The sequence below is a fragment of the Phaenicophaeus curvirostris genome, chromosome 6 (genome assembly GCF_032191515.1).
Source record: "Phaenicophaeus curvirostris isolate KB17595 chromosome 6, BPBGC_Pcur_1.0, whole genome shotgun sequence".
NCBI lineage: Eukaryota > Metazoa > Chordata > Aves > Cuculiformes > Cuculidae > Phaenicophaeus > Phaenicophaeus curvirostris.
In genome coordinates this window covers 27,540,775-27,563,839 of record NC_091397.1, presented here as the reverse complement: position 1 = coordinate 27,563,839, position 23,065 = coordinate 27,540,775, and the positions used below count along the sequence as shown (strand labels likewise).

The 23,065-nt window shown below is 39.2% G+C and overlaps 3 protein-coding genes across 3 annotated transcripts in view; 1 reads left to right on the top strand and 2 right to left on the bottom strand.

The window, feature by feature from the left end:
* Positions 1 to 4,719, bottom strand: part of UMAD1 (UBAP1-MVB12-associated (UMA) domain containing 1) — an 86,840-nt gene extending 82,121 nt beyond the window's left edge. The window contains exon 1 of the mRNA XM_069859694.1: positions 4,685 to 4,719. The gene's annotated coding sequence lies outside the window, so the exon portion shown is untranslated. The remainder of the gene's footprint in view (positions 1 to 4,684) is intronic.
* Positions 4,720 to 4,901: 182 nt separating this feature from the next.
* Positions 4,902 to 9,243, top strand: RPA3 (replication protein A3). The gene is made up of 4 exons (XM_069859676.1): positions 4,902 to 5,067; positions 5,382 to 5,456; positions 8,117 to 8,225; positions 8,696 to 9,243. The coding sequence occupies exons 1-4, from the start codon at positions 4,969 to 4,971 to the stop codon at positions 8,776 to 8,778; spliced, it is 366 nt and encodes a 121-aa protein (XP_069715777.1). The 5' UTR covers positions 4,902 to 4,968; the 3' UTR covers positions 8,779 to 9,243.
* A 3,099-nt stretch (positions 9,244 to 12,342) lies between these two features.
* Positions 12,343 to 22,838, bottom strand: MIOS (meiosis regulator for oocyte development). Its single transcript, XM_069859675.1, has 10 exons — positions 21,473 to 22,838; positions 21,157 to 21,255; positions 20,078 to 20,335; positions 18,926 to 19,095; positions 17,178 to 17,243; positions 16,398 to 16,556; positions 15,501 to 15,653; positions 14,045 to 14,249; positions 12,807 to 12,936; positions 12,343 to 12,562 (listed from the first exon to the last, which is right to left on the bottom strand). Exons 1-10 carry the CDS (start codon positions 22,767 to 22,769, stop codon positions 12,466 to 12,468), a joined length of 2,634 nt encoding a protein of 877 aa, XP_069715776.1. The 5' UTR covers positions 22,770 to 22,838; the 3' UTR covers positions 12,343 to 12,465.
* Positions 22,839 to 23,065: the final 227 nt, after the last annotated feature.

Genomic DNA, 23,065 nt, shown 5'->3' with positions numbered 1-23,065 from the left:
CAGTTTAAGCACTTGCAGAATCAGGCTAGAGTTTTACTACTTGTAGATTAACAAAAGCTGAGAACAACAGATTTCTGCACAAGTTTAATTTCAGAATAAAAATTAAATTTGAAGTTGTGGACCTGAATGCGTGGTCACAGTCTAGAGGGAAAAAAAACATTTATTTTTTTTTTTAGATAAAAAAACCCTGTCAACACAAAATCACAGAAAATACACCTGCTATTCAGGGACAGTACCACGTTCCTACAGTAATTTCTCCTGTGTAGCATAGCACTTTTCCTTTCCAGATGGGATTAATTTTATTTCTATAGGAGACCTGAAATTGAATTCGCTGCCTAAAGATAAAAATCTCCCTTGGTAGGAATATGTAATTCCCTTTTCCTCATGTTTCCTCCTCACCAAAAAGTGAACACAATTTTTCCTTTCTCTAATCTCAATCACTGATAGTTAAAAATAACACTTTTGGCACCGTTTCAGTGATAAGCAAGTAATACACTGTGAACTAGAGCAATTCATTAAGGCTGCAAGAAATATTTTGTCTTTCTCTGAGGCTTGGAGAACATACGTGGAATTGGACAAAGATGAGTTACAGAGCTGCATAAAGCGGTTAATTTATTCCTCCTGCATTTTGTCAGTCTCCTTTTACAAGAAGTATGGGTGACCTTTGAGCCGAGCCAATACATTACATCCAGTAATTTTTTTCAATACCATGAAGATCCTAGAGTATTTGGCATCACTTTTCAGCTTTTCCTTGCATGTTCACAAGTGACAGGAGGAGAAAGGCAATTCAATATTAAAAGCACCAAAGATGCAGACAAACATAAAGAGAGGATGCCCATAGAGAAGAGCAGAATTGCAGTGGCACTGCCAGTAATTACATAAATGATGAAATTAGGTCAGTACAAGATATAAAACTGACCTGAAAGCAGAAACCAGAGTAATTTCACATCTAGCAGTTTAACCTACATAATCTGTTGAAGGAGGAGACGGAAACAAGGAAAGCAACTCTCTCTTTCATACAAGCATCTGCTGTGATTCACCAATAAAGTAGCAATCAGAAAAAGAACAAAATGTTTACAGCCCTGTATAGCCCTGCTTATAACATGGAAACAACCAATTTAAGGGTCAAGAATATGCATGTCTTAAAGATTTCTCTGTGACACCATGAACAGCTTAAAAGCTTTTGGCCTAGTGTGAAGTACTGCTTTATGAAGAAAAACACCTGTCTTTTATCTGGCATTAAAATTAGTCATATTCCTTTGGTCTCTGCTTCTTGAAAGCAGAAGAAAGAAATAAGTGTCAAGAAAAACACAAATACAAAAAAAAAGGAGATATATATATATACATACACACATAACAAAACACTAACAAAGAACTTTTTTACTTATATAAAATCTGAGTATTTATTTTTAAAGTTTTTCTAAAATTTAAAGGAAGCAAAAATACCAGAACTATGCAACTCAAATTACCATAGTATAAGAACACTCAACGATCCTGAATCATAAAAAAGCAACCACAATCAAGTCAGACAATTAAAGCATAGGTCATAAAGGCAAAGTCAGGAGTGGAATAACAGTACTCAAACCAATGTGAACACTCAAAACTCTGAAGAAGACAGAAAATGCTAAAACAGAAAGCTAGATGTTTATTAGCTACAATACTCAGTAGGTTGAAACCTACTTTCCATGCAAACTTCAAACAGCAGCTAAGCATGCTACCAACATGCAATTTTAAGAATTTCTACAATGTGGTTTTTTTTAACAGCTGACCCTTCAAAGGTGGCAGACAAATAGCCCTAAAGAGCCACTCAGCAGCCGCCTGCTGCATCTTGCTCCAATTTTGTTTATAAAACATGTGTTCATAAACAATGTTTGAGGTATCCTTTAAAATCTCTGAAAATGCTAAAGACATGATGATATTCTCTTGCAAAATAAATACTGAAAAGGTAATGGCGTAGTGACACGGAGGCAACAACAACCAGCTATCGAAGACACAACCCCACAGCACTCTCCTTCCCATCCATGAGTCCCTTCTGCACAGCTTGTGGCCAATGGCATGCTTGCTTGCTTCCCTGGCTAGCAGGTTCAGCTTGCCAAGCCATCGCACTAACCCAGTCAACTAACAAAACCCAATTTGTGTTGGCTGGCGTGCTTAACCAACTTATGGCTGGTTAAAAGAAACAGCTAGCATATGGGTGGGCTTGAGGCTACCCTTTTAAGCCAGGGCAGAGTTAGATTTTCTCAAGTATTTCCTGAAACACCAGTCCTGGAAACAGAAAGGAAATCTCAGAACCACAGAATAGCTGATGCTGGAAGGGACCTCCAGAGGTCATCTTGTCCAACCCACTGCTTAAGCAGGAGTCCCTACAGCTGGCTGCCCAGGACCATGTCCAGACAGCTTTTGAGTATCTCCAAGGAGGGAGACTCCACCATCTCCCTGGGCAACCTGTGCCAGTGCTTGGTCACTCTCACAGAGAAAATGTGTTCCCTGATGTTTAGAAGGAACTTCCTGTGTTTCATCTGGTGCCTATTGCCTCTGGTTCTGTCACTGGGCACCGCAGAAAAGACCCTGGCTCAGACTTCTTTGTATCTTCCCTTCAGGCATTTATACATGTTAATAATATCCCCCCCTGAGCCTTTTATTCTCTAGGTCAAATGGTCCCAGCTCTCTCAGCTTTTCTTTGTATGCGAGATGATCCAGACCCTTCATCATCTTTGTGGCCCTTCCTTGAACTTCATCCACATCTCTCTCATACCCAGAACTTGGATGCAGCATTCCAGGTGTAGCCCCACCAATTCTGAGCTGAGTAGAAGAATCACCTGCCTAAGCCTGCTGGCAACACTCCTTCTAATGCAGCTCAGGATACCGTTAGCCACCTTTGCTACAAGACCAATCAGGAGGAACCTCTCCATACAAGGGATGGTCAGGGAGAATGCACACAAAGACAAGACTTATGGTTAGAGCTCCATGTCCAGATGCTAGCTTTGTCTCAAATCCATCTATTGCTCTAACCTTGAGGATGCAGTGTAAGTTCTTTAACAGTGAAATGAAATAAAATTAATAGAACAAAACAGAACAGATTAGACTATTTCAGTTGGAAGGGACTTACAACAATCATCTAGTCCAACTGGTTGACCAAAAGTGAATACATGTCATTAAGGGCATTTCCCAAATGCCTCTAAAACACTGACTTGGGGTATGAGCCACTTCTCTAGGAAGCCTGTTTCAGTATTTGACCACCGTGGTGGTAAAGAAATGCTTCTTACTGCCCAGTCTGAACCTCCCCTAGTGCAACTGTGAACCATTCCTGTCACTGGGTACCAGGGAGAAGAGATCAGCATCTCCCTCTCCACTTCCCCTTCTCAGAAAGATGCAGAGAGCAATGAGGTCCTCATTCTCCTTTTCTTTGCACTAGGCAAATCTAGAGTCCTTGGCTACTCCTCTGGATGCGTTCAAGGATCCAGAAGTCATTCCCTCCAGCCCTTTCACCAGCATTGTTGCCCTGCTCAGGATGCATTCAAGGACCTTCACATAATTCTCAAATTGTGGGGCCCAGAACTGCACACAGTACTCAAGGTGAGGTCCCACCAATAATAAATACAGCAGTATAATCCCCACTTTTGACTGGCTCGTTTCAGAATCATAGAATGGTTTTGGTTGTAAGAGACCTTGAAGAACAACCAATTCCATTTCCTGTCATGGAAATGTTCCACTAGACCAGGCTGCTCAAAGCCTCATCCCACCTGGACTTGAACACCTTCAGGGATGGGACATCCATGACTTCTCTCGGCAACCTGTGCCAGTGCCTCACCACCCTCACAGTAAAATATTTCCTCATAAAATCTAATTTAAATCCCCCCTCTTTCAGCTTAAAACAGTTATCCTCATCCAATCCCTTCACTCCCTTATAAAGAGCCCCTTCCCACTTTTTTTTAGGACCACTTTAAACATTGGAAGGCTGCTCTGAGGTCTCCCTGGAGCCTTCTCTTCTCTAGGTTGAACAACCCCAACTCTCTCAGCCTGCTGCAGAATCATAGAATGGTTTGAGTTGGAAGGGACCTTAAAGGTCATCCAATTCCACACCCCCTGCCACAGGGAGGGACACCTCCTACCAGACCAGGCTGCTCAAGGCCCCATCCAACCTCGCCTTGAACACCTCCAGAGATGTGGCATCCACAACTTCTCTAGGCACCCCAGTTTTATGCCTGATCACTCTCATTGAGATTAATTTCTTCCCAATGTCTAGTCTAAATTCTGCCCCTCTCCAATTTAAAGCCATTCACCCTAGTCCTATCGCTACAGGCCCTTGTAAAATGTCCGTTTCCAGCCTTCATATAAGCCCCCTTCAGGTACAGGAAGGCTGCTCTAAGGTCTCCCTGGACCCTTCTCTTCTCCAGGGTGAACAAACCCAACTTTCTCAGCCTGTCCTCAAAGCGGAGGTGCTTGAGCCCCTTGATCATCTTCGTAGCCCTCCTCCGGACTCTAACAGATCCATGTCCTTCCTGCGCTGTGTTTGGCGCACAGAAGGGAAAACAAGGGGTTAATTTAGGAAGGAAAGGATTAACTAACGAAATATAGATCGGATGGGGCTGGGCCCCGGGGAAGCCGGAATCCGCGCCGCGCTGACCCTGGCCCTACTGCCACCCACGCCCCCGGCCGCCCGAGGCCGCCGCCGCGCACCGACCTTCGCCTCCGCTTCCGGGTTGCGTTCGGCCGGCGGCGAAGCCCCGCCCCCAACCTCTAAGCCCCGCCCCGTTCCGCATCAAACCCCGGTACGAAGCCACGACCCCAACAGCGAAGTGACACCTCTTCAGACAACGAAGCCACGGCCCTCGGCGATTAAGTCCCGCCCCACCTTATAATGCGCTCCCCAGTCCCCTGTCAATCTTCCTGGTTGGCAGGGGCAACGGCGCTCGCCCGCCTTCCCTCCCCCTCCCGCCGGCCGAGGGCGGGAAAACCCGCGCCGCCATGGGAGACGTTCATGAGGCGCCGCGGCCGCGTATCGCCACCGCTCACCTGGCGCAGCACATCGGGAAGCCCGTCTGCTTCGTGGGACGCGTCGTCAAGGTCCGTGGGCTGTTCGGCGATCGCGCCCTGCCCTTTTGGGCCGGGCCGCAGGGCCCCGGGGCGGTGTCGGCGAGGGCAGGGCCTTGCCTGGGGCCTCGGCCCTGCGTGGGGAGGTTGGCGGTTTCCCCGGTGCCCCCCGAATCTCTGAGGCACATCTGCCCTCTGAGAGCACCTGCCTGGCGTCTCGGGGCGGGACGGGGCCTTGGGCAGCCTGGTGTGGTGGGAGGTGTCCCCGCCCGTGGCAGGGGAGTTGGAACTGGGTGATCTTTACGGTCCCTTCGAACCCAAACCGTTCTGTGATGGTTCTTTTGTAGATTCATCCCACTGGGAAGCTTTTTGTGCTTTCAGATGGAGAAGGGAAGCATACGACTGTGGAGCTGAGCGAACCGGTATTTAAGGAATACTTTTGAAATTCTTGGTGTTGCCTTTTGTGGATAACTAGATGTTTTGTCTCTTCTGAAAACTGTTGCATACCTTGTATTTTTTTTTCCCGTCTAAAAATGCATCTCTGTTCCCTGAGGTTTTGGCTGTTCTGAATCCTGTGCATGCCTTGCATTTTTGGATAGTAAAAAAAAAGGAAAATTTTTTATATATAAATACAAAAATATGGAATCATAGAATCATTTACTCCAACTGTACCTATCTACTACTAAATCATGTCCCCAGGGACCTTATCTACCCAGCTTTTAAAATCTCCAGGGATGGTGACTCAACCACCTCCCTGGGCAGCCTGTTCTAGTGCTTGATAACCCTTTCTGTGGAGAAATTTTTCCTAATGTCCAATCTGAACTTCCCCTGACGCATCTTGATGCCATTCCCTCTTGTCCTATCACCTATCGCTTGGGAGAAGAGACCAACACCCACCTCTCTGCAACCTTTTAGGTAGTTGTAGACAGCAGTAAGGTCAATAAATAACCTCAGCCTCCTCTTCTCTGGGTTAAACAAACCCAGTTCCCTCAGCTGCTCCTTATAGGACTTGTTCTCCAGCCTTTGCACCAGCTTTGTTGCTCTTCTCTGGCCACGCTTCAGGACCTCAATGTCTTTCTTATAGTGAGTGGCCCAAAACTGAACACAGTATTTGAGGTGTGGCCACCTCGAATATATCTTTTTCCTTGAGGTATTATCTGTTCTGAAACCAGTGTGTGCAGTGAGGTTTCAGTCAGGAGTTAAAAATAAACACCAATAACTGTGTTTTCTCCCTCCTCCTCAGTTTCTTACATCTTGCAGCTAACTTTCAGTCTTCATATTAATGAGCTGCCTTCGTCTTCATCAATTTTTAGCTGCTATTGAAACAGGGAGTTAATTCCTTGTCAGACACGCCCTTATTTGGCTACTTTGTTTTAACTGTGTGTGTTTACAGTGTAGTATATTCCAGTACTTCTATTAACTCTATTTCCCTTCACTTTTCCTCCCACTTTATTCCTTTTATCTTTACCTGCCTAACAGAATATTTTGGGAAGATAATTGAAAAAAAACCAATAACATGATATTCTCAGGATTCACTTGAGTTGACATTCCTCTTTACTCTTAGAACACTTGTCATACCATTCCAATAAACTTCATCTTAGCTTGAAGCATTCTTTCTTAAAAAAAACCCCTAAATCAAGCAACTGATGCGGTGGATAACTACGGCACAGAAATATTGCTTCCTTTGTTATCACTTACCATTAAAGGAGTAACACCCTAGCATTCTCTTCCGTCTATGTATTATTATTTGTCCTCTAAGAAATGTTGTAAGTAAAGCATTATTTTATTTGTGATTATGATGGCAAATGCTGTGTCTTAACTGAACGTGTGTGTGACCTTTCCATCTTTTTCTCTGAATGAGTTGTTAAATGCTGAGAAATCTGGCCATTTCCATGTGAAATAATTGCACATAATGATCTCTGATTTTCAAGGCAGTAGTATTACCTTGTTGATGAAAAATGCAGTTTGTTCTTTCAAACAGTGTTGTCTTATAAATGTAAAGCCTCTTGGCTTCTTCTTAAAATTGAAAAAAATGTCTTTCATGGAACTCGCTGAAAAGGTTTCCTTGGGTTGTTAAATCTTCAGATGTCAGCATCTAACCAAAGATTGCACAACTTTCCGTAAAAGAGTAACTGGTCAAATTTCATAAACGTATAGCTGCAGTGTTAGGGACTTTGCAGTCAGTATTCCTTTGTAAGGGAAGGGAAAAGCATGTGTGCAAAGAAGTAGCCAGCATGTCTCTAGTTGAAATTAATGGAGGAACTTGTATATGCTTTCTAACTCCCCCTCCTTCCCCTCTTTGTTTGCATGTATGTAGGTCCTCCTTTCAACACAGAAGCCCAGATTAAAGGGAGGGGAGGCAATCTATTGCTGTGTTCCAGGAAACTTATTAGCTAAAAGTAAGATATTTTGGAAAAACGCTACTGAAATAGTACTGCTTTTTTATATTTAGTATCTTAAAACTGAAAGAAAATGTGTTCAACCCATATGATTTTGGAGTAAGACGAAATGTTTAGCCTCCTCCCCCCTGCCCATTGTTCAGCAGAAGGCTTGCTGTTGTCAGGTTCCAATGTCCTTGTATTCTGAATAGTTACTGACATATTACTGAAAAAATTATTTCCCCTTACACCTTGCAAATCTGGAATATTGGAACTGCTCTCTGGCATATATGATACCTCCTTAGCTCTTACAGAGTTCTGTAATTTACTCATGTTTGAATGCAGTGGATTAAAATCTGAATCCTTCTGCTTGCTTTGTCCTAGATTAGCCTCTGCTCAGTGACTAAGTGACAGTTTTATATGCTTACAAACTGATCTTCACTCTGAGGCTGCTTCTTTTCTTTCTTTTTTTTTTTGTGTTGGTTGGTGTTACAAAACTTGCAAACTTAACTAGCTCAAGGCTTTTATGGGTTTATTTTGGGAGAAGAATGGGGGTGTTCAGTAGTTCAGTATTATGTGATGTAGAATGAAAACTGTTGCCATGAACAAGCAGTCAGTTGTGTAGAGTTCGTGGCTTAAGCACCGTGCAATAGAAATGGCAGTTAATTTAGTAGTAATAATTTCATATTTGGTATATTTTTTAGCTAGATGAAGAGATCTCAGGAGTTCTTGAAGTAGTAGGAAGAGTAACAAATCAGGCAACCATCATGTGCATGTCCTATGTCCAGTTCAGAGAAGATAAAAGTCCATTTGGTAAGTAATGATATACATTATGACAAATTAATTTTGTGTTCTTAACCCTTAAATAAGTAAGAAGGGAGAGCCTGGTTATCTCTATTTGTGGACGAGGTGCTAGATATGGAGTAGAACGTAGAAAAGGAGAGTGCCATGGGAAAGATTCTGTACAAAATACACTGGTTTACTGTCAAACCGTAAGGACTGACTCACAGCTGGAGCCAGTCTAGATCATGATCTGACAGTTCTCCCAGCCACATTGTTCTTGCATTCACTGGCCCTTATATGATTGTGCACCTAGCAGGCCTAAAAATACCCTCCAGAAAGCAAGCAATGAGACTGTGGCTGGCTTGAGAAAACTGGGGAGGATGAGAGGTACTGGGAACGCTCAGCTATATTGCCTTAAAATAAGCAGTGCTTTAATGCTGTTATTTGCTTGTGGGGAATTCAGTTTATACATCATAACCATTTTCTTTGCCCTGTTTCAGATTTGGAACTCTACAATGAAGCACTAAAAATTATTCATGATTTCCCTGAATATTTCCCGTGTGGTATTGAGAGGAACAATTGATTTTTCTTAGCATGTATTTAGAGCATCAGAGGGGACAACAGTACCCTGACTTTCTTGCCTGACAGCATGGTAGCAGAGTTGCATTTCTTTCTAGCAAATATACTGAAATGCTATTACATGTGCCACGTATTGATGGTGAAGAATGTTTTCTTTTAAACTATTTATTCAGCAAGAATACCACTTCTGTTGACATCTCACTGTCTATATATATTTAACCCTTTTGCATCAATGAGGAATGTTCTATTACAGGATTGGAATTGGTGGAAACTGAAGTTTTGTAGGTGTTTTTTTGTTGTTGGTAGAAGTTCAAGGATACTTTAGAGTACTACAAACTCATATTGAAGATACGGGGTAGGGTTTTAATGTAAAGATTTTTTTTTTTTAATTTGCTTTGATACAAATTTATTGAACACGGTATTTTGCATCTTGAAAATGGTCTATTGTCCAATAAAAGGTCCAACTAGATTTAACTGTTTGTGTTGAAATACTGTCATCTTATGAGTGCTGTTTTCGGTGACACATGGTGACTCCTGTTCTATCATAACTGATACAGTTTAACAAAGTCAAGCACGAGGTACTTGCCTTTTGCAGTGATGTTAAGCTTGGAAGATGCTAGTTAGGCTTGGGGATTTCAAGCACTGCCGAGTTCCCCTCACAACCTTAGTTCTTGGTGGGAGTCTAAGCCAAAGTACAAGCAGATTCAGGCAGTTTGTCATCCTAACTTGAATCATAGAAACTTCCATACAGTTCCCAATTTTTGTTACTATCCAGGCTGCCCACAGCACATAGCAGAATTCTTACATTTCTTAAGGTCACACAATGAAAGTAAAATCTAACCTTGGAAATATCATGTGTGAATTAATAAATATTTCTAAGTAATTAAAATAAACTTTAGCCATGTCCATTAACCTTCCACATACCCAGGCTTCAGGCTTACTAGGAAAATCTAGTGCCTTTTCAAGATTGCTCGCTTTGTGCTTATAGACACCTCCATTTTCAGTCAAGGAATTTGTTTTAAAGACAACTTATTTTGTTTGGAAGTTGGAGAAAAACAGTTTGTAAACCAGCAGTTTAGTTTAGCTGTCCAGCAGGCTAAACTGCAAATAAAAACTATGCAACAGGTGGTAGAGAGTTTTATTTAGGGAATGCATGGTAACACAATGTCTGCACTTTGTGAGGGCAATGACACAGCTGCATCCCATCAGCCCTTGTGTGGAGTCACAGGAGATAGCTGTTGTTACAGTGGCCATGCTGCAGTACAGCTGTCCCCACCTTCTCCTGCCAACCTTCTCCTTGGCAAGTCTGGTGGATATGGAAATAATCACTAAGTGGTTAAGTCACTCCAGCTCAAAGCCCTGTAGTAATGGGACAGAAGGACACCCAGGTAAGAAAGCTGGGAGTAGCCCTCCTTGTGGGCCAGTAAGCTACCCTGACTTCCCTCTCCACTGTGACAGCCCAGAGGGTGAATGGCTTTATATCGTAGTTGGTTAAGGTACAGAAAGCAGTTAGCGAGCATGACAGGGAGGAACAGACTAAAATTTTGGAAGTTCTCTTGGGGAAATTCAGTTCCAGTAGGGATCCTGAGGGAGGCCACCAGAATGCAGCTGTGCAGTGATGTACTGTGCAGGACAATCTGATCATTAAAAACCATACACCTCCCTGTGAATTTTGCAAATAGTGTAATTACTGGCCTGAAAGCTTGATTACCAATTACAATGGTCAAAGCTGGTAGTTATTCTGTGCAAGAATATGCACACATTCATAATCCAAAACACTTCAAAGACATGCTCAGTATCAAAGTAAGCATCTAATTTAATGAAGTGACAGAATTTCACACAAACAGATATAGTCAAGTTGAAAATGACACATATGTTTTTTCTTTACATAAGAAAATGAGACACCATTTCCATTCACTTGGACATGGAACTTACCAGAAGAAAATGCTAGTCATCGTTACTACCAAGGAATAAAACCACACCCTTGACACTTACAAATCCTCATTTCTAAAAAGCAAGTGTTTTATTGCCTATATTTATATAAATATGGTATCATAAATTAAACCCCAGTTTACATTTATAAATGGGCAACATTTTGCAGGCTCTTCAACAGCAACATAAAGTGCAAAAATACCCGAAAGATAAATAAATATTCTAACAAGAAAAAAACACCCCGTGCCCTCCCATACCTACAAATACCACGTACCTGTTGTTTTAACTTCAGAAAGATCTGTCAATTAGGCAAGAATTTTAGATGAGAATAAATGTCGCAGATGTATTATATTAATGCTAAATCAGAAAATATAACCTGAAGTCCTGAATATAATCATGTACATATACCAAAAGCATTTCCACATTATACCTACTTGCAACTACACTAAAGCACTTGGAACTCATGGCAGATTACGATATATTCTGTCTTAAAACACCGATTTTCACATCCTAGCAGTACTGTACCAGCTTATTGCTAGCATTTCTTTTAGCATTTAATAGCACACAAGTAACTCAGACCCTGTTTCTAAGAGTAAATAAACACACACCAAGTAAACTGATGTTATTATCACATACCTTAAAACAGGTTTTTTTCCCTAATTTGTGTGAATGTTGTTGCCTACAAAATCAAGGACAACAATTCCAATTAGCTCCTAGCACACTATTTGCAGAACATCATTGACTTCTCAAGTTAACAAATAACCTTAATTCCACCCAGTAACAAAGCTAGAACTAATTCTCTTCAATGGGCTAAAATTGTGCAGCCTTTTGGGAGCAGACTGGCATCCACTAGGGACCGGAAACAGGATTTGTATAGGTGGATTTTCACCTAGCATATTTCAGAAGTACAGGGAAATGCTGATTTTCCAAAAGTCTTCAAACATTTTTATAGTCAAAATTCAGCATGTAGTTTAAAACTTAAGTTTATTTACAAGTCTCCAGTCCTTAAGATTTCAGATCTTTACAATACTATGTTAAAAATTAACCAAGCCTCCTGTAGTTTCCCTGCACTCTACACTGAAACAGACATGTGGCTTTTCAGGAAACTCATTTCTGGGATGTAGATGTCACTAGGAGACAAACCCCCCAAGACTCATTAGCATTAGAATTCACATCAGCTAGGTATGTAGGTAAAATAAATGAAACCTTGAATTGCAAAGGTACTGCTATACTACTAACAAAACCTGAGAACGGACAGAAATTGTTTTTTTCTTCAAAATAAAAATATTTGGAATGCAATTAACATTGCATATTGAACTTACAAGGAAATGATCGTTTGCATACAAGAAAGTGTGATCAAACACCAAACAGAGGAATGGGCAGCATCACCTGAAGAATGCTTTTCAAGCATTTAGTTTGAAGGCCCACTTGAACAGCATATAAACACTGCTTTGTTTGGAACACAAATAAAAAGGCCAATCGTCATTACCCTGAAAACATTAGAAGTTCAAAATCCAGACAGTCCAGAATTGCAGGACTGTTTTTGAACTGAACTTTTTCAATCTCTGAACAAGGAGCACATACTTCATCCAGAGGCTCATTTCAGGAACTACCAAGCAGAGTCATACACACATCATTTTACTAATCCAAGAGCAATTTATTTTTTCACAGTCAGTAAGTCACAAATGACCTTTGTCTAAACTATATGCTTGGATTATGATGGACAGCCTTTAGAGAGCCCCATATTTTCAAACAATATTTACGCCTGGACAGTCTCAGCTGGAATGAGATTCCCTGTTGTATCCAGCTGCATACACTTACAAGAGCAGGCAGAAACTGGGCACTCAGTATGGTCCCTAGACAGCAATAACAGAAAAAAAAAGAAAAAAACAGGTAAAATAAAACTAAAAAGATTTTTGTAATCTGTATGTTTAAGTATGTGCAGGGATATAGTATCTCAGAAAAACTCAGCATCATAGTTAAGTTTTGCACATGTTCTAAACCTACAAAACATCATAAAGACAGATACAGCAAAGGAGGTATGTCCTACTTAGCAAAGCATACACATCTGAAACAAGAAAGACTGTAACATCAACTTACCTGAACCAGCTAAGCATATGCCCAGCATGTCCGCCATGCCTACAGTTGTGACACCAAGTAAACCAGTTGTTGAACTGGGCAAACTTCTTGTCTTTGCTAAGATCCACTTTTTCATCTGACTTGGATCCTCCTGTGCAGAGGCAAACCCACCCCCACATTATGTTCATAAATCATTATGCTTAATTTGTATTCCAGTCTCAGTAACACTATTAGAACAAATTTGAAAGTAGGAACATTATGTGAATAAAATGGCCTGATTTAAAAAAATAAGTCAGTAAAATTATTAAACAGATAAGAACTGGTGGAAATCCAAAACAAGAATTATGTTGCTCAGCTGTTCTTTCTCTTATGGACATGCTAAGCTTGCCTATTAAACAACTTTTAAACAGGATCTCTTTCAACAGTGATTTATGTTTCAGTGATCCAACTATGTTCCTGTGAATTATGGACCTATTTTACTGCACACAAAATGTTCTGCTTAAAAAATAAATATATATAAATTATATAGAGATAAAGCAACAAAAAATGTTATGAATTGGAAGAATTACAATAAAGAAGTCACAACAGATCAGTGAAAGAATGAGGTAAAATAGATCGACAACTGCACAGCTGCACATGGCTCTATAATAAGACTGACTTAAAAATATGGACAAAATCAGTTTTATTTAGACTTTCTATAACACTGTGCCCAAGATGTTTAGAACCAGGAGACTGCAGTCATAATTATCTCCTAGCTGTGACGGCATGATCCATACATTCTTCTATAGTGACAGAATGTATATACATTAAATTTATTCTCTCTTACTCTTCCAGCTAAACAACAATTCATTTACATTCCAATATTTCTCTAGCATCCCTACAATTCATCTCAAGAGTCTCATTTCTCATTTCTTATAGTTTTACAGGTCACAAAACTGACCACCCCAACACCTGAATCTTTGCATCTGTGTAACCATGAAATTTCACTGACAATCTCACTGGGAAAAGAGTCAGAAGCAAGTAACCATTCATACCACCTAACACCAAAGAACTGAGACACAGGTTTCATCATAAAATCAGATGGGATGTAAACAAGATTTCAGTTATGGCCTCCCTCCCTCAAAATGATGAACACAAATATTCATGGTATGAATACAAATACAAAGAAAAAGATGGAATAGAAGGTCTTCCAACAAGGACTGCTAATTAGGCCTCTAACTAATGCTGTAGCTGAACACCTAAAACCCATTGTGTCATACCTGGACAGCTGGAAACTGGTGTTCCCATATTTATCAAGCAAAGTGCACAGCGAGGAAGGGGTTTACGACAACCAGGACAGCTCGTAACTTTTGACTTAGTTGGTGAACCACTAACTCCGTACTGGCTAAAACCTCGCCCCTGATGAGGAATAGCTGAACAGCTATAGGAGATTGATTTTCCACAGAAATTGCAGCTCACAAACACCTAAAGAGAACAGAAAACATTTTTTGTTTGGTTTGGTTGCATTTTTGCTACAACTATGCATGAATTAGTTCAAAGACTTACTGGATGTTCTAGAGAGTGCCCTGGAAAAGCCAAGGCTACTTATAAAGGAGTTTCTAACCTCTTGGCTTACAGATTTGGCACGGTGTCCCGAGAAGCAGGTCTTAATGATGCCCACTTACCTCAAAAGCACATAAAAACACGTGCAATTGCTAAGATTTGGAAAGGTGTTATTTAAGACAGTAAAAAGCTTTACTTGCAGTAATGACAGAAATGAAGTTTACTCCACTTAATTAAATCTGCTCTCTCCCTCCTTACAGTCAGATGACCCACTCTGAGTCTCCAACAGAAGTTGTGACTTGATACCAATGAGCCCATATTTTAAACTTTTTAGGGATTATTTATATAGGTCACATAAGAAAGGAGTAGTAAACTCAACTTCCTCCCACTAGGAACAGTACAGATGCGGTTCTCCTTAAACAGTTGTGACAGATATGTGAATTGCAAAATAGTCTTCCTTGGAAGCCATTGGGTCCTGAAGCTTGTAGTGCACAGATTTAGCAGGTGTGAGTGGAGGGTGCTGTGGTAAGACCATGGTGGTTAAAACCACTACCAGATGTTAAATAGATAGCATGTGGATAGAGTGTCAGGGTTTTTATGTTCAGAACTGATAATGAAAACTGCCATTCGCTTTTAGCTTAGGTTCAAAGACTTCAAGGTAGCTTAGAGGTTTCACTTCAATTAAAACAGCCAATTTGAACTGGTTCTTAGCTCAGTTCCCTAGTTTCAGCATCATCCTCGCCATGATGCAGACTTCAGCTGGATGATACCTCTCTGGCTTTTTTTTTCAGCAAGTTTCCACAGAAAAACTATTGAAAAGTTAGTTTCTGAAATACCACCTGTTAATTTGAAAGAAAATATTTAAGGAAAGGAAAAAAAAAAAAAACCACTTGAATAAAAATGGTAGGGAACTGATTTCCTCTATTAGATATGAAGAAACATTGCTTTGTTTACCATATTCTGTACTCTCTATCAAAACAGTTACTAAGTCCGTTCTCAAAAATTAGTTTGAAAAAAACCCACAGCTCTGTCTTTAGGGCAGCCTTAGTTGAAATCTTTTTTTTACACACATCCTCACGAAACACAAGATGTGACCAGCAACTTTTTTCTACAGAAGTACCATGCCACAATCCTTTCTGGACTGTTTGTACTTCATACACAAATTCCATTTACCTGGGCTAAAGGTTTTGAACTGGGGTCCAGCTTACTCCTATGGATATCAAATTCTGCGCGTTTATGCCAAAACCTCCAAGCATCTAAAAGATTCCTGTAGTTCTCAATCCAGTATTGAACCCTCTCATCCTTAAGGACATCTGATGGAGAACCCTAAAGCAGGCAGGAAAAACTGTCAAGATACACACTGAAGATATGCAATACATATTACTCATTTTCAAAAGACCTTGCAAAACATAATACAAGATACGAGAAATAATAGCGTAATTTGTCTAGAAAAAGATTAGTTTTCTGTTAAATTGTAATGCACATTTAATAAAAATTTTCTTCAGTCTGCCTCTCCAGTTGAAAATGCCTGTGCTGCCTTGTCCTACAACAAACTCATCCCTGTCAGATGAAGGCTTATAAAATTCTGTCACATATCAGGCTCCTTATCATTGTTATGAATACACATGCAGTTAAACAGAGTGCTGGCGTGAGCTGCAACTGTGGAAGGGCCAAGACAAGCACATCATAAAATAAACCCAAACCAATACCTACAAACAAAAAAACCCTCACCTCAGTTCTCTACCAAAATAGTGAAGCAAAAAAATCATGTTTTGAACACATCGGGAAACACACCAGCAGTAAGCAGGGCAATGGGTATTCAGCTAGTGCTATTTTTTCTTTTTGCCTCTTTCCCCTATTATCTCCTCAAGCTATCTCAACCAGAGAGAGTGAAGATACATGTCTCTAGTCAACATCTAATGCTTCAGATGATTCCACAAAACAGGCATGATATATATCATCACAGATTATAGAAACTAATTTTTAGTTCATGAGATTCAATATTATACCACTAAAGAAACTATGATTAGTTGTTTTCTATAAAGATTTATTTTTGAGTGAAATACTAACCTGTAGCATACAGTAACTCGCTGTCTGGACATCTCCAGTTCTGTCAACGTAACTTTCCATCAAATCCACTCCATCTTTTGTGAGCCCCGTTAATAGTATTCCCTCCAAATTCCCGGCTTCTTTCATTTCATTTGTCAGCTTTTCAATAAACCTGTTCAGCTATTGAAAAAATACATATTTTACTTAATTTCTGCCATATGTTCATCTCTTCCTAATGCATTTCTGTTGGTCTATGTCAAAACTTTTAATAGCTTTCTTTAAGTATGCCTTTTGCTAACAGAATACACTGCTTGCTGGATTTTATAAAGGAAAAGGTATGTGGCTATATCCACTATATTGCAAGAATTAAAATATTTATCAACAAATTTTAAGACTCCTGATATGAAGTGCAAAAAGGGAGGTTATGTATTCTTTAAATACTTCAGTGAATTTAAAAGAAAGTGTTCCTGCTGTAAAACCAAGCCTTAATTCAAGAAAAGGTAAATATGTGGAAACAAATACTGAATAAGTACAAATATTCTCCAGTAAGAGAGTTAATGCAGTAACATTTAACAAACCAGCACGTCATAAATATTAAAAGCAAAGAAACACAAAAAATAAATTTTTGAAGGTAACAAACTGAGGACCAGATTATCGTATACCTTATATATTATTGTGATGAGAAAAACAAAATCACTCATGAGTCATTGCTCCCATTGTTCACCCCTCCACCCCACAGTTTCTTGTCTCTAAATAAAACCCTCCTCAACAGTTTGCTTATATGTGCAACCACAGACTTACTTGAGCATCATTGAGGAACTTGCAAGCAAATGCAACTCTGTCTCGTACAGCGACATTATTTTCATACTTCAGAGAGAAAAAAGGGAAAACTACCATCACATTCAAGCTTTCATTTTTTCAGTACTTTGTAGAAGTCAGAAATTTTGCACTGTTGTATACCTAGTACTATAAATTTGATAATGGACAAAGAAAGCGTCACATCTGAAGAAAGATAACACTAATTATCAGATGAATTGTTTATAATCAGATACAGGTATCTGTGCCAGACTGTGACTACTGGAACACTCTATTCAGATGGCAGAAAGCCTGGTATATTGTTCATGAAATTCTGGATACAGAAATTTTTAAAACATCTAGGACTGGGCAATATAGACATATAGTTCTAGTATGTACAACCAAGAGTGTCACCAAGTCACAGGGGCAAGAAAAACAAACCAAATTTCCTCTACCGTGTTTATAAAATAACCACTCTAACTACTGGATTCCTTCCTAAAATCACAACTAAAAAGTTAAAAAAACCCAACCAAACACCCAGAACATGGATTTCTCAAATATATTGGCACTTAAGGTGCAGCAATGGAATAGTCTTTACTTCCTGGTTTCTAATCCTTCTACTACATCTGACACTTAAGGAAAAACTCTGACTAAATTCATTCTGGTACTTAGCTGTGCCCATATCTATCCCTCTTGATATTTTCAAAAGAGAAATTGGGATTGACACTGCCAAAACAAGAAATTCACTGCAAGATTTTTTTAAGGTAAGTATCATCAGCTTTCACTAAAGCAAAAACTTTAAAAAAGGCAAAAATACCTTGTGGTCTATCAGTTCCCGATTTGTCAATAAAAAACAACTGTAACATTATTACATAACACCCAGAACACAAGAGCATTCTTATCTTGCTAGTGTGAGATGGAAAAGAAAAAAAAAAAAAAAGACTCTGGTTTCTCTTCTCTGGGATTCTTCACTTTTTCTTATTTAACACCCTAAAAGCATTGTATTATGACAGCTTTGTCTTCAACAGTTTTAGGACAATTACCTTGTTGCATTACAGTTGTCCTCAAAATAAATAATTCCTACTGAAACAAACATTGGCTCTTGGTTACAGAACACCACAAAGTATGTCACCCCTCTGAAGGCTCAAAGTATCTCATAATTAAAGATTTAGTTTGCTCATCACATAGCAAGTTCATACCAATTTCAGAAGATGTGAAATTTTTGTTTATTGTTTCTACATAGTAAAATTATTTTCACAAGTAAACAAGGAAAAATATAATTCAATGCAAATATAGCTTGAAAGTTCTGTGAACATCCCTGCACTTAGCATTTTCTGCATTTCCAGTATTAACCTCTCTCTCCCTTTTTCTTCCTGCTTAAATTATTTTGATAATATATCACAGAATCACAGAATAACCAGGTTGGAAGAGACCCACCGGATCACCGAGTCCAACCGTAAAGTTTATAGTTCTAAAGGTTTAAGAATTACACACACACACACACACAAAGTTACTCTGTGAGAATGACATTGGGCACTCTGGCTGCTTATGCATGTTTTCATATACTCCGTTCACTAACACAACATTTGCTAATGCTAGATGTCTGTTTAGGATAAAAAAAAATGGCATTTGCCAGCATCATATTCTAATTTGATTAGCTAATGGAGTATATAGCACTTCTCCTACATGTGAGTATATTTGTGCATCTTTTACTTAAAGAAATTCTGAAATTCTAACATAAAAGAAATACTCACCAAAACACCATCATATGAACTAGACTCACTTGTCAGGAAAGCAAACATAGCACACAAGTAGGGATTGTTCAACTGCAGCCTTAGAGTACTGCACATTTCCCTCCAAAGGGAGTTCTTCTCGTCTGTGTAGCCTGACAGAGCCATTGCTACTACATTAAGGTTCAGATCACCTGATTTATTAAAAAAATACCCAAAACAACAAAATAACAGTGAAACAATATTCAAGTTAAGGACTTAAAATAAATCCAATTAAAACTATAACTGAAAACATGCGTTTGGAACAACATTCTGTCAGGATGCAAGAAAAATTGCAGTAGAACTAACGCTAACTAAAATAAATGTGAATACAATTTTTCAGTTTCTACTTTAAATGCCTCTGTTCAGGTAAATTAACAGCTCCAAACATCACAAGACAATCTATTTAATCTAAATATTCATTCTGTCAGAAAATTCAATTATATTTTTGAATGCAAAGATGGCATGTCACAACTCTGTACCTTCTCTATTGAAAGCAAACACACACATTAAATATACAAGAACCTTAACAGCTCCCTTCATGTCTCACCATCCCACTCTATTGGCCACGCAGCGTTTTACAACTCTGATCAAATATTACTCCAAAACAAGTGTTTTCTGCAGACTCCGAATATTACATTTCAGTTACTCCACAGCCATCACACTGGTGGTAAAGCTGCGTACAGCTTGATGTGAAATTTTTGTTTATTGTTTCTACATAGTAAAATTATTTTCACAAGTAAACAAGGAAAAATATAATTCAATGCAAATATAGCTTGAAAGTTCTGTGAACATCCCTGCACTTAGCATTTTCTGGTACACGTGACACCTAGTCAAGATGCAATTCCATCAAAATAAAAGAATCACACTAGTTTGGAATGTAACACTTTCTGGTCTATGCATCAGTAAGAAATTCTGAATAATACAATATTTTTTAACTAGACAGTAAGGTATATGATAGTCTGAAGAGTGATTGATCAGGATCTGACAGTTTCTCAGGCTCCAATACAGCCATTTCAACTATTTTATAAGACAACAGGCATCTTTTCCATACTATCATCCATAATTCTGTTTACAGAAAAAAAGATCTACTAAGGTGATAGAATGCCAAAAGAAAAGACATTACATATAACACACCTTTTCCTGAGGAAGCCCCTTTATTTAAAATTTGTATTGCTCGCCGTATGTCCAAGCTGAAAAGTGCTACAGCAGCAGCTCGCTCCCAGTCTCCTTCCTGTTCCAATGCATTTAAAAAAGGTTCCACATCTATGTCAATTCCCTTCTTTATCCACCCACAGAGCTGTAAAGCCAAGGATCTCTCCTCACTCAGATACTGAATAATATCTGCCTGTCTATCAGATCCACTCCTGCTGTGCCTGAGATTCTCTGTTGTTCCTAGAAATGGGAAATAAGTTAAATCACAATTTAAGTTGCAATCATAAAGCAGAGTACGAAAGCTGAGTATCATATTTTAGAGATTTAAATTATTTTTTTTTAAATTAAATTACTTTAACATCACTCTGTGGTAAGGAGCAGCGTACACAAAGTTATTTTGGTCTGCTAAAAGTCATGCATCTAAACTTGACACGTTTGCCACTAAATATTTTTTTCTTTCTTCTGCCTCCTAAGATTTTGGAGGTTCTTGTTACATAGTTCACAGGAGTGATCAGTACGTTTAATCTGAAAAAACTTTATGCACAGTCAAACATCTGCTCTACCAGTTCTCCTCTTCTTAGCAAGCACCAATATGCTAGAAGCTTCCCCACCACTGAAGAGTTATTTTTCACTCCAGGAAAGATAAATGTTAACAAGATGCACAATAGAGAAGGAAAGATTCAAATAATAGGTTGTACTAATAAAAACTTCAATGAGCTTGACAGGCATAATGTGATGTGCCAGGGGTAATTAGCACTTCAAAACAAGGCAGCTTATTTAAACATAGTTATATAAATATACTTAGTACTAGCAGTGACTTCTGTAAAGATAGCTTCCTAGAACTACACCCTGACGGGGAACTTTGAAAAACACAATAGTTACGTGGGGAGCAAGAATTTTCACTGAAAATTCTGGAAATTACTGTAACATAAACTGTTAACTGAGATATACTAAAATACAAATTGAAATACTTCTCTCAATATTTTTAAAGACAAACTCATGGGTGCATCATTCTGTAAACATGCTACAATAATAACTTAACAAAGTTGGAACATTCTTACCCAAAGATGACTTCAAAATTGATTTAATACCAGCATAAACTAAGGGACCTTTGTTTCCTGTAAGTTTTTGATCCATATCTTCAGTATACTGCTTCATAAGTATTTTCATGTATAGGAAGCTTAATTTTTACCAGATGTCTGAAAAAATTCTTTTTAAAAAAAAAAAAAAATTAAAAGTCACATTCTATTAACATCTGCAAAGTATTTAGAGGATGTTGCATTATATTTGAAGACTATCATGGATTTCATTCAATCGGTTTACATATTAAGGTACATTACTTCTTTAGGATATAAGCTACAGTAAAATAAAGGATATAATGCAGAGTGTACCAAAGCGATTTCAGCTGAGGATCTTCACTGCCAGCGAGAAGGTGATTTCTCCAAACTTGTTCAGTATCGAGACCATACCTTGACAGAGCTCTGAGCCGCATTTTGGTTGCTATGTCTTTTTCCAAGGAACTAGCCTTTCCTTCTTCCGTGCACTCATATAAATGTCGTCCACAAGCCCACATTAAGGATGTGACTGGACTCCATGCAAGAGAAATTCTTTCAAAAACTGTGAAGTCAGACATAGTCCTGTTGGGAGTCACTACTACCATTCGATTTTGACTTGTGGGATGCCAGGCAAACGAAGCAATGTAGTTTTCACATGGTTGGACACTTCTTTCAATTATTGTTGGCTCAGTTTCATCTCCAATGGGAGTAGGAGTATGCTGCATGTCATACAGTCTGATGATATTACTGTCCCTTGTTAAAGTAGCTAACAGTCCAGTTCTTGTTGGACACCACGCAACTTTTGTTAAGGGTTTTGGTTGCTCTGTCAAGGTCAAAACTGGCTTCTCAAACTTTCTTAAATCCCATATGGCAACCTGACCTTCATAGAAGGAAGCTACACGATCATGGAAATAAGGATCAACAGTCACTCCTTGGACAGCCTTGGTGTTTACAAATATTTTTTGGCTTGTGTTCCTCAGATCAAAGATGGCCAGATTTCGATGCATTCCAGCTAAAAGAAGCTTCTGATCCCGTGGAAGCCAACAAAGAGAGAGACAAGCATCATTCTGTCCCAATTCATATAGTGGCTTTGTGACTACCAGACCTGCTTCCGCATCTCCTGTTGAAAGTCTTACTTTCTCTGTAGCAACTGCAGCCTCTGGGGCATATTTGCTACTGATATCCCAGATCAATACTGAAAAGTCAGCCCGATGTTTATCTAACCCAGCAGCAAGCCAATTGCTATCTAGTGGGTTCCATGCTAGAGTATTGCATTGCCGTGCATGTTTAGGAACAAACTCTTTGCCTATCAAATCTTTAGATTTTGAGTTATGATCTTGACCAAGGCTGGTAAGTACCACTCGACCATTGGCTTGTCCAACAGCAAGGAGACATTCAGGATCGTACTTTGGATACCAAGCCACACATTTCATATATGGTGTATCTGAATTTATTGACAACAGCATAGCTGTAGTTTCTTCAGATAAGCGCAAGGACCCTGCCTTGAGTTCTGAACTTACAGCAGAGTCAATATGGTAAAGGCTCAATTCTGAATCACATACAACAAATCTGTCAACATGGTGCGGGGCCCACAGAATGTCAGGTTTCGAGCCACTCATGTCTGCGGCGGGTTTACACACAATTTAAGCTCTTGTAAAAAGATTCAGTGATATCCATGCATATGGAAACTGTTGAGAAAATAATTTGTAGAAATGTTATCAAACCCCAAAATCCTTTGTAATCTAAGACCATCTTTAAACAAACAAAATTACGGTTCTGAATGATTCTTAGTGCAAGGGTTTAACACATCTGCGTTCCAGGTCAAAACCTGCATTCACTGCATTACATCACTTTCCCCACAGCACACCTTGGTTTTGCTGTGATGCGCCTACTGAGACAGAACCAACATAGCCAC

What these genes read in the sequence shown, in the direction of transcription:
- RPA3 (XM_069859676.1), top strand. Translation starts at nt 4,969, where the DNA reads ATGGGAGACGTTCATGAGGCGCCGCGGCCGCGTATCGCCACCGCTCAC. An exon ending in TCGTGGGACGCGTCGTCAAG is followed by an intron (nt 5,068 to 5,381) that starts GTCCGTGGGCTG and finishes GTTCTTTTGTAG; the next exon opens with ATTCATCCCACTGGGAAGCT. An exon ending in CTGTGGAGCTGAGCGAACCG is followed by an intron (nt 5,457 to 8,116) that starts GTATTTAAGGAA and finishes TATATTTTTTAG; the next exon opens with CTAGATGAAGAGATCTCAGG.
- MIOS (XM_069859675.1), bottom strand. Translation starts at nt 22,769, where the DNA reads ATGAGTGGCTCGAAACCTGACATTCTGTGGGCCCCGCACCATGTTGAC. An exon ending in AGTTCCTCAATGATGCTCAA is followed by an intron (nt 16,557 to 17,177) that starts GTAAGTCTGTGG and finishes TTTTTTCAATAG; the next exon opens with CTGAACAGGTTTATTGAAAA. An exon ending in ACCAGTTTCCAGCTGTCCAG is followed by an intron (nt 12,937 to 14,044) that starts GTATGACACAAT and finishes GCCTCTGCACAG; the next exon opens with GAGGATCCAAGTCAGATGAA.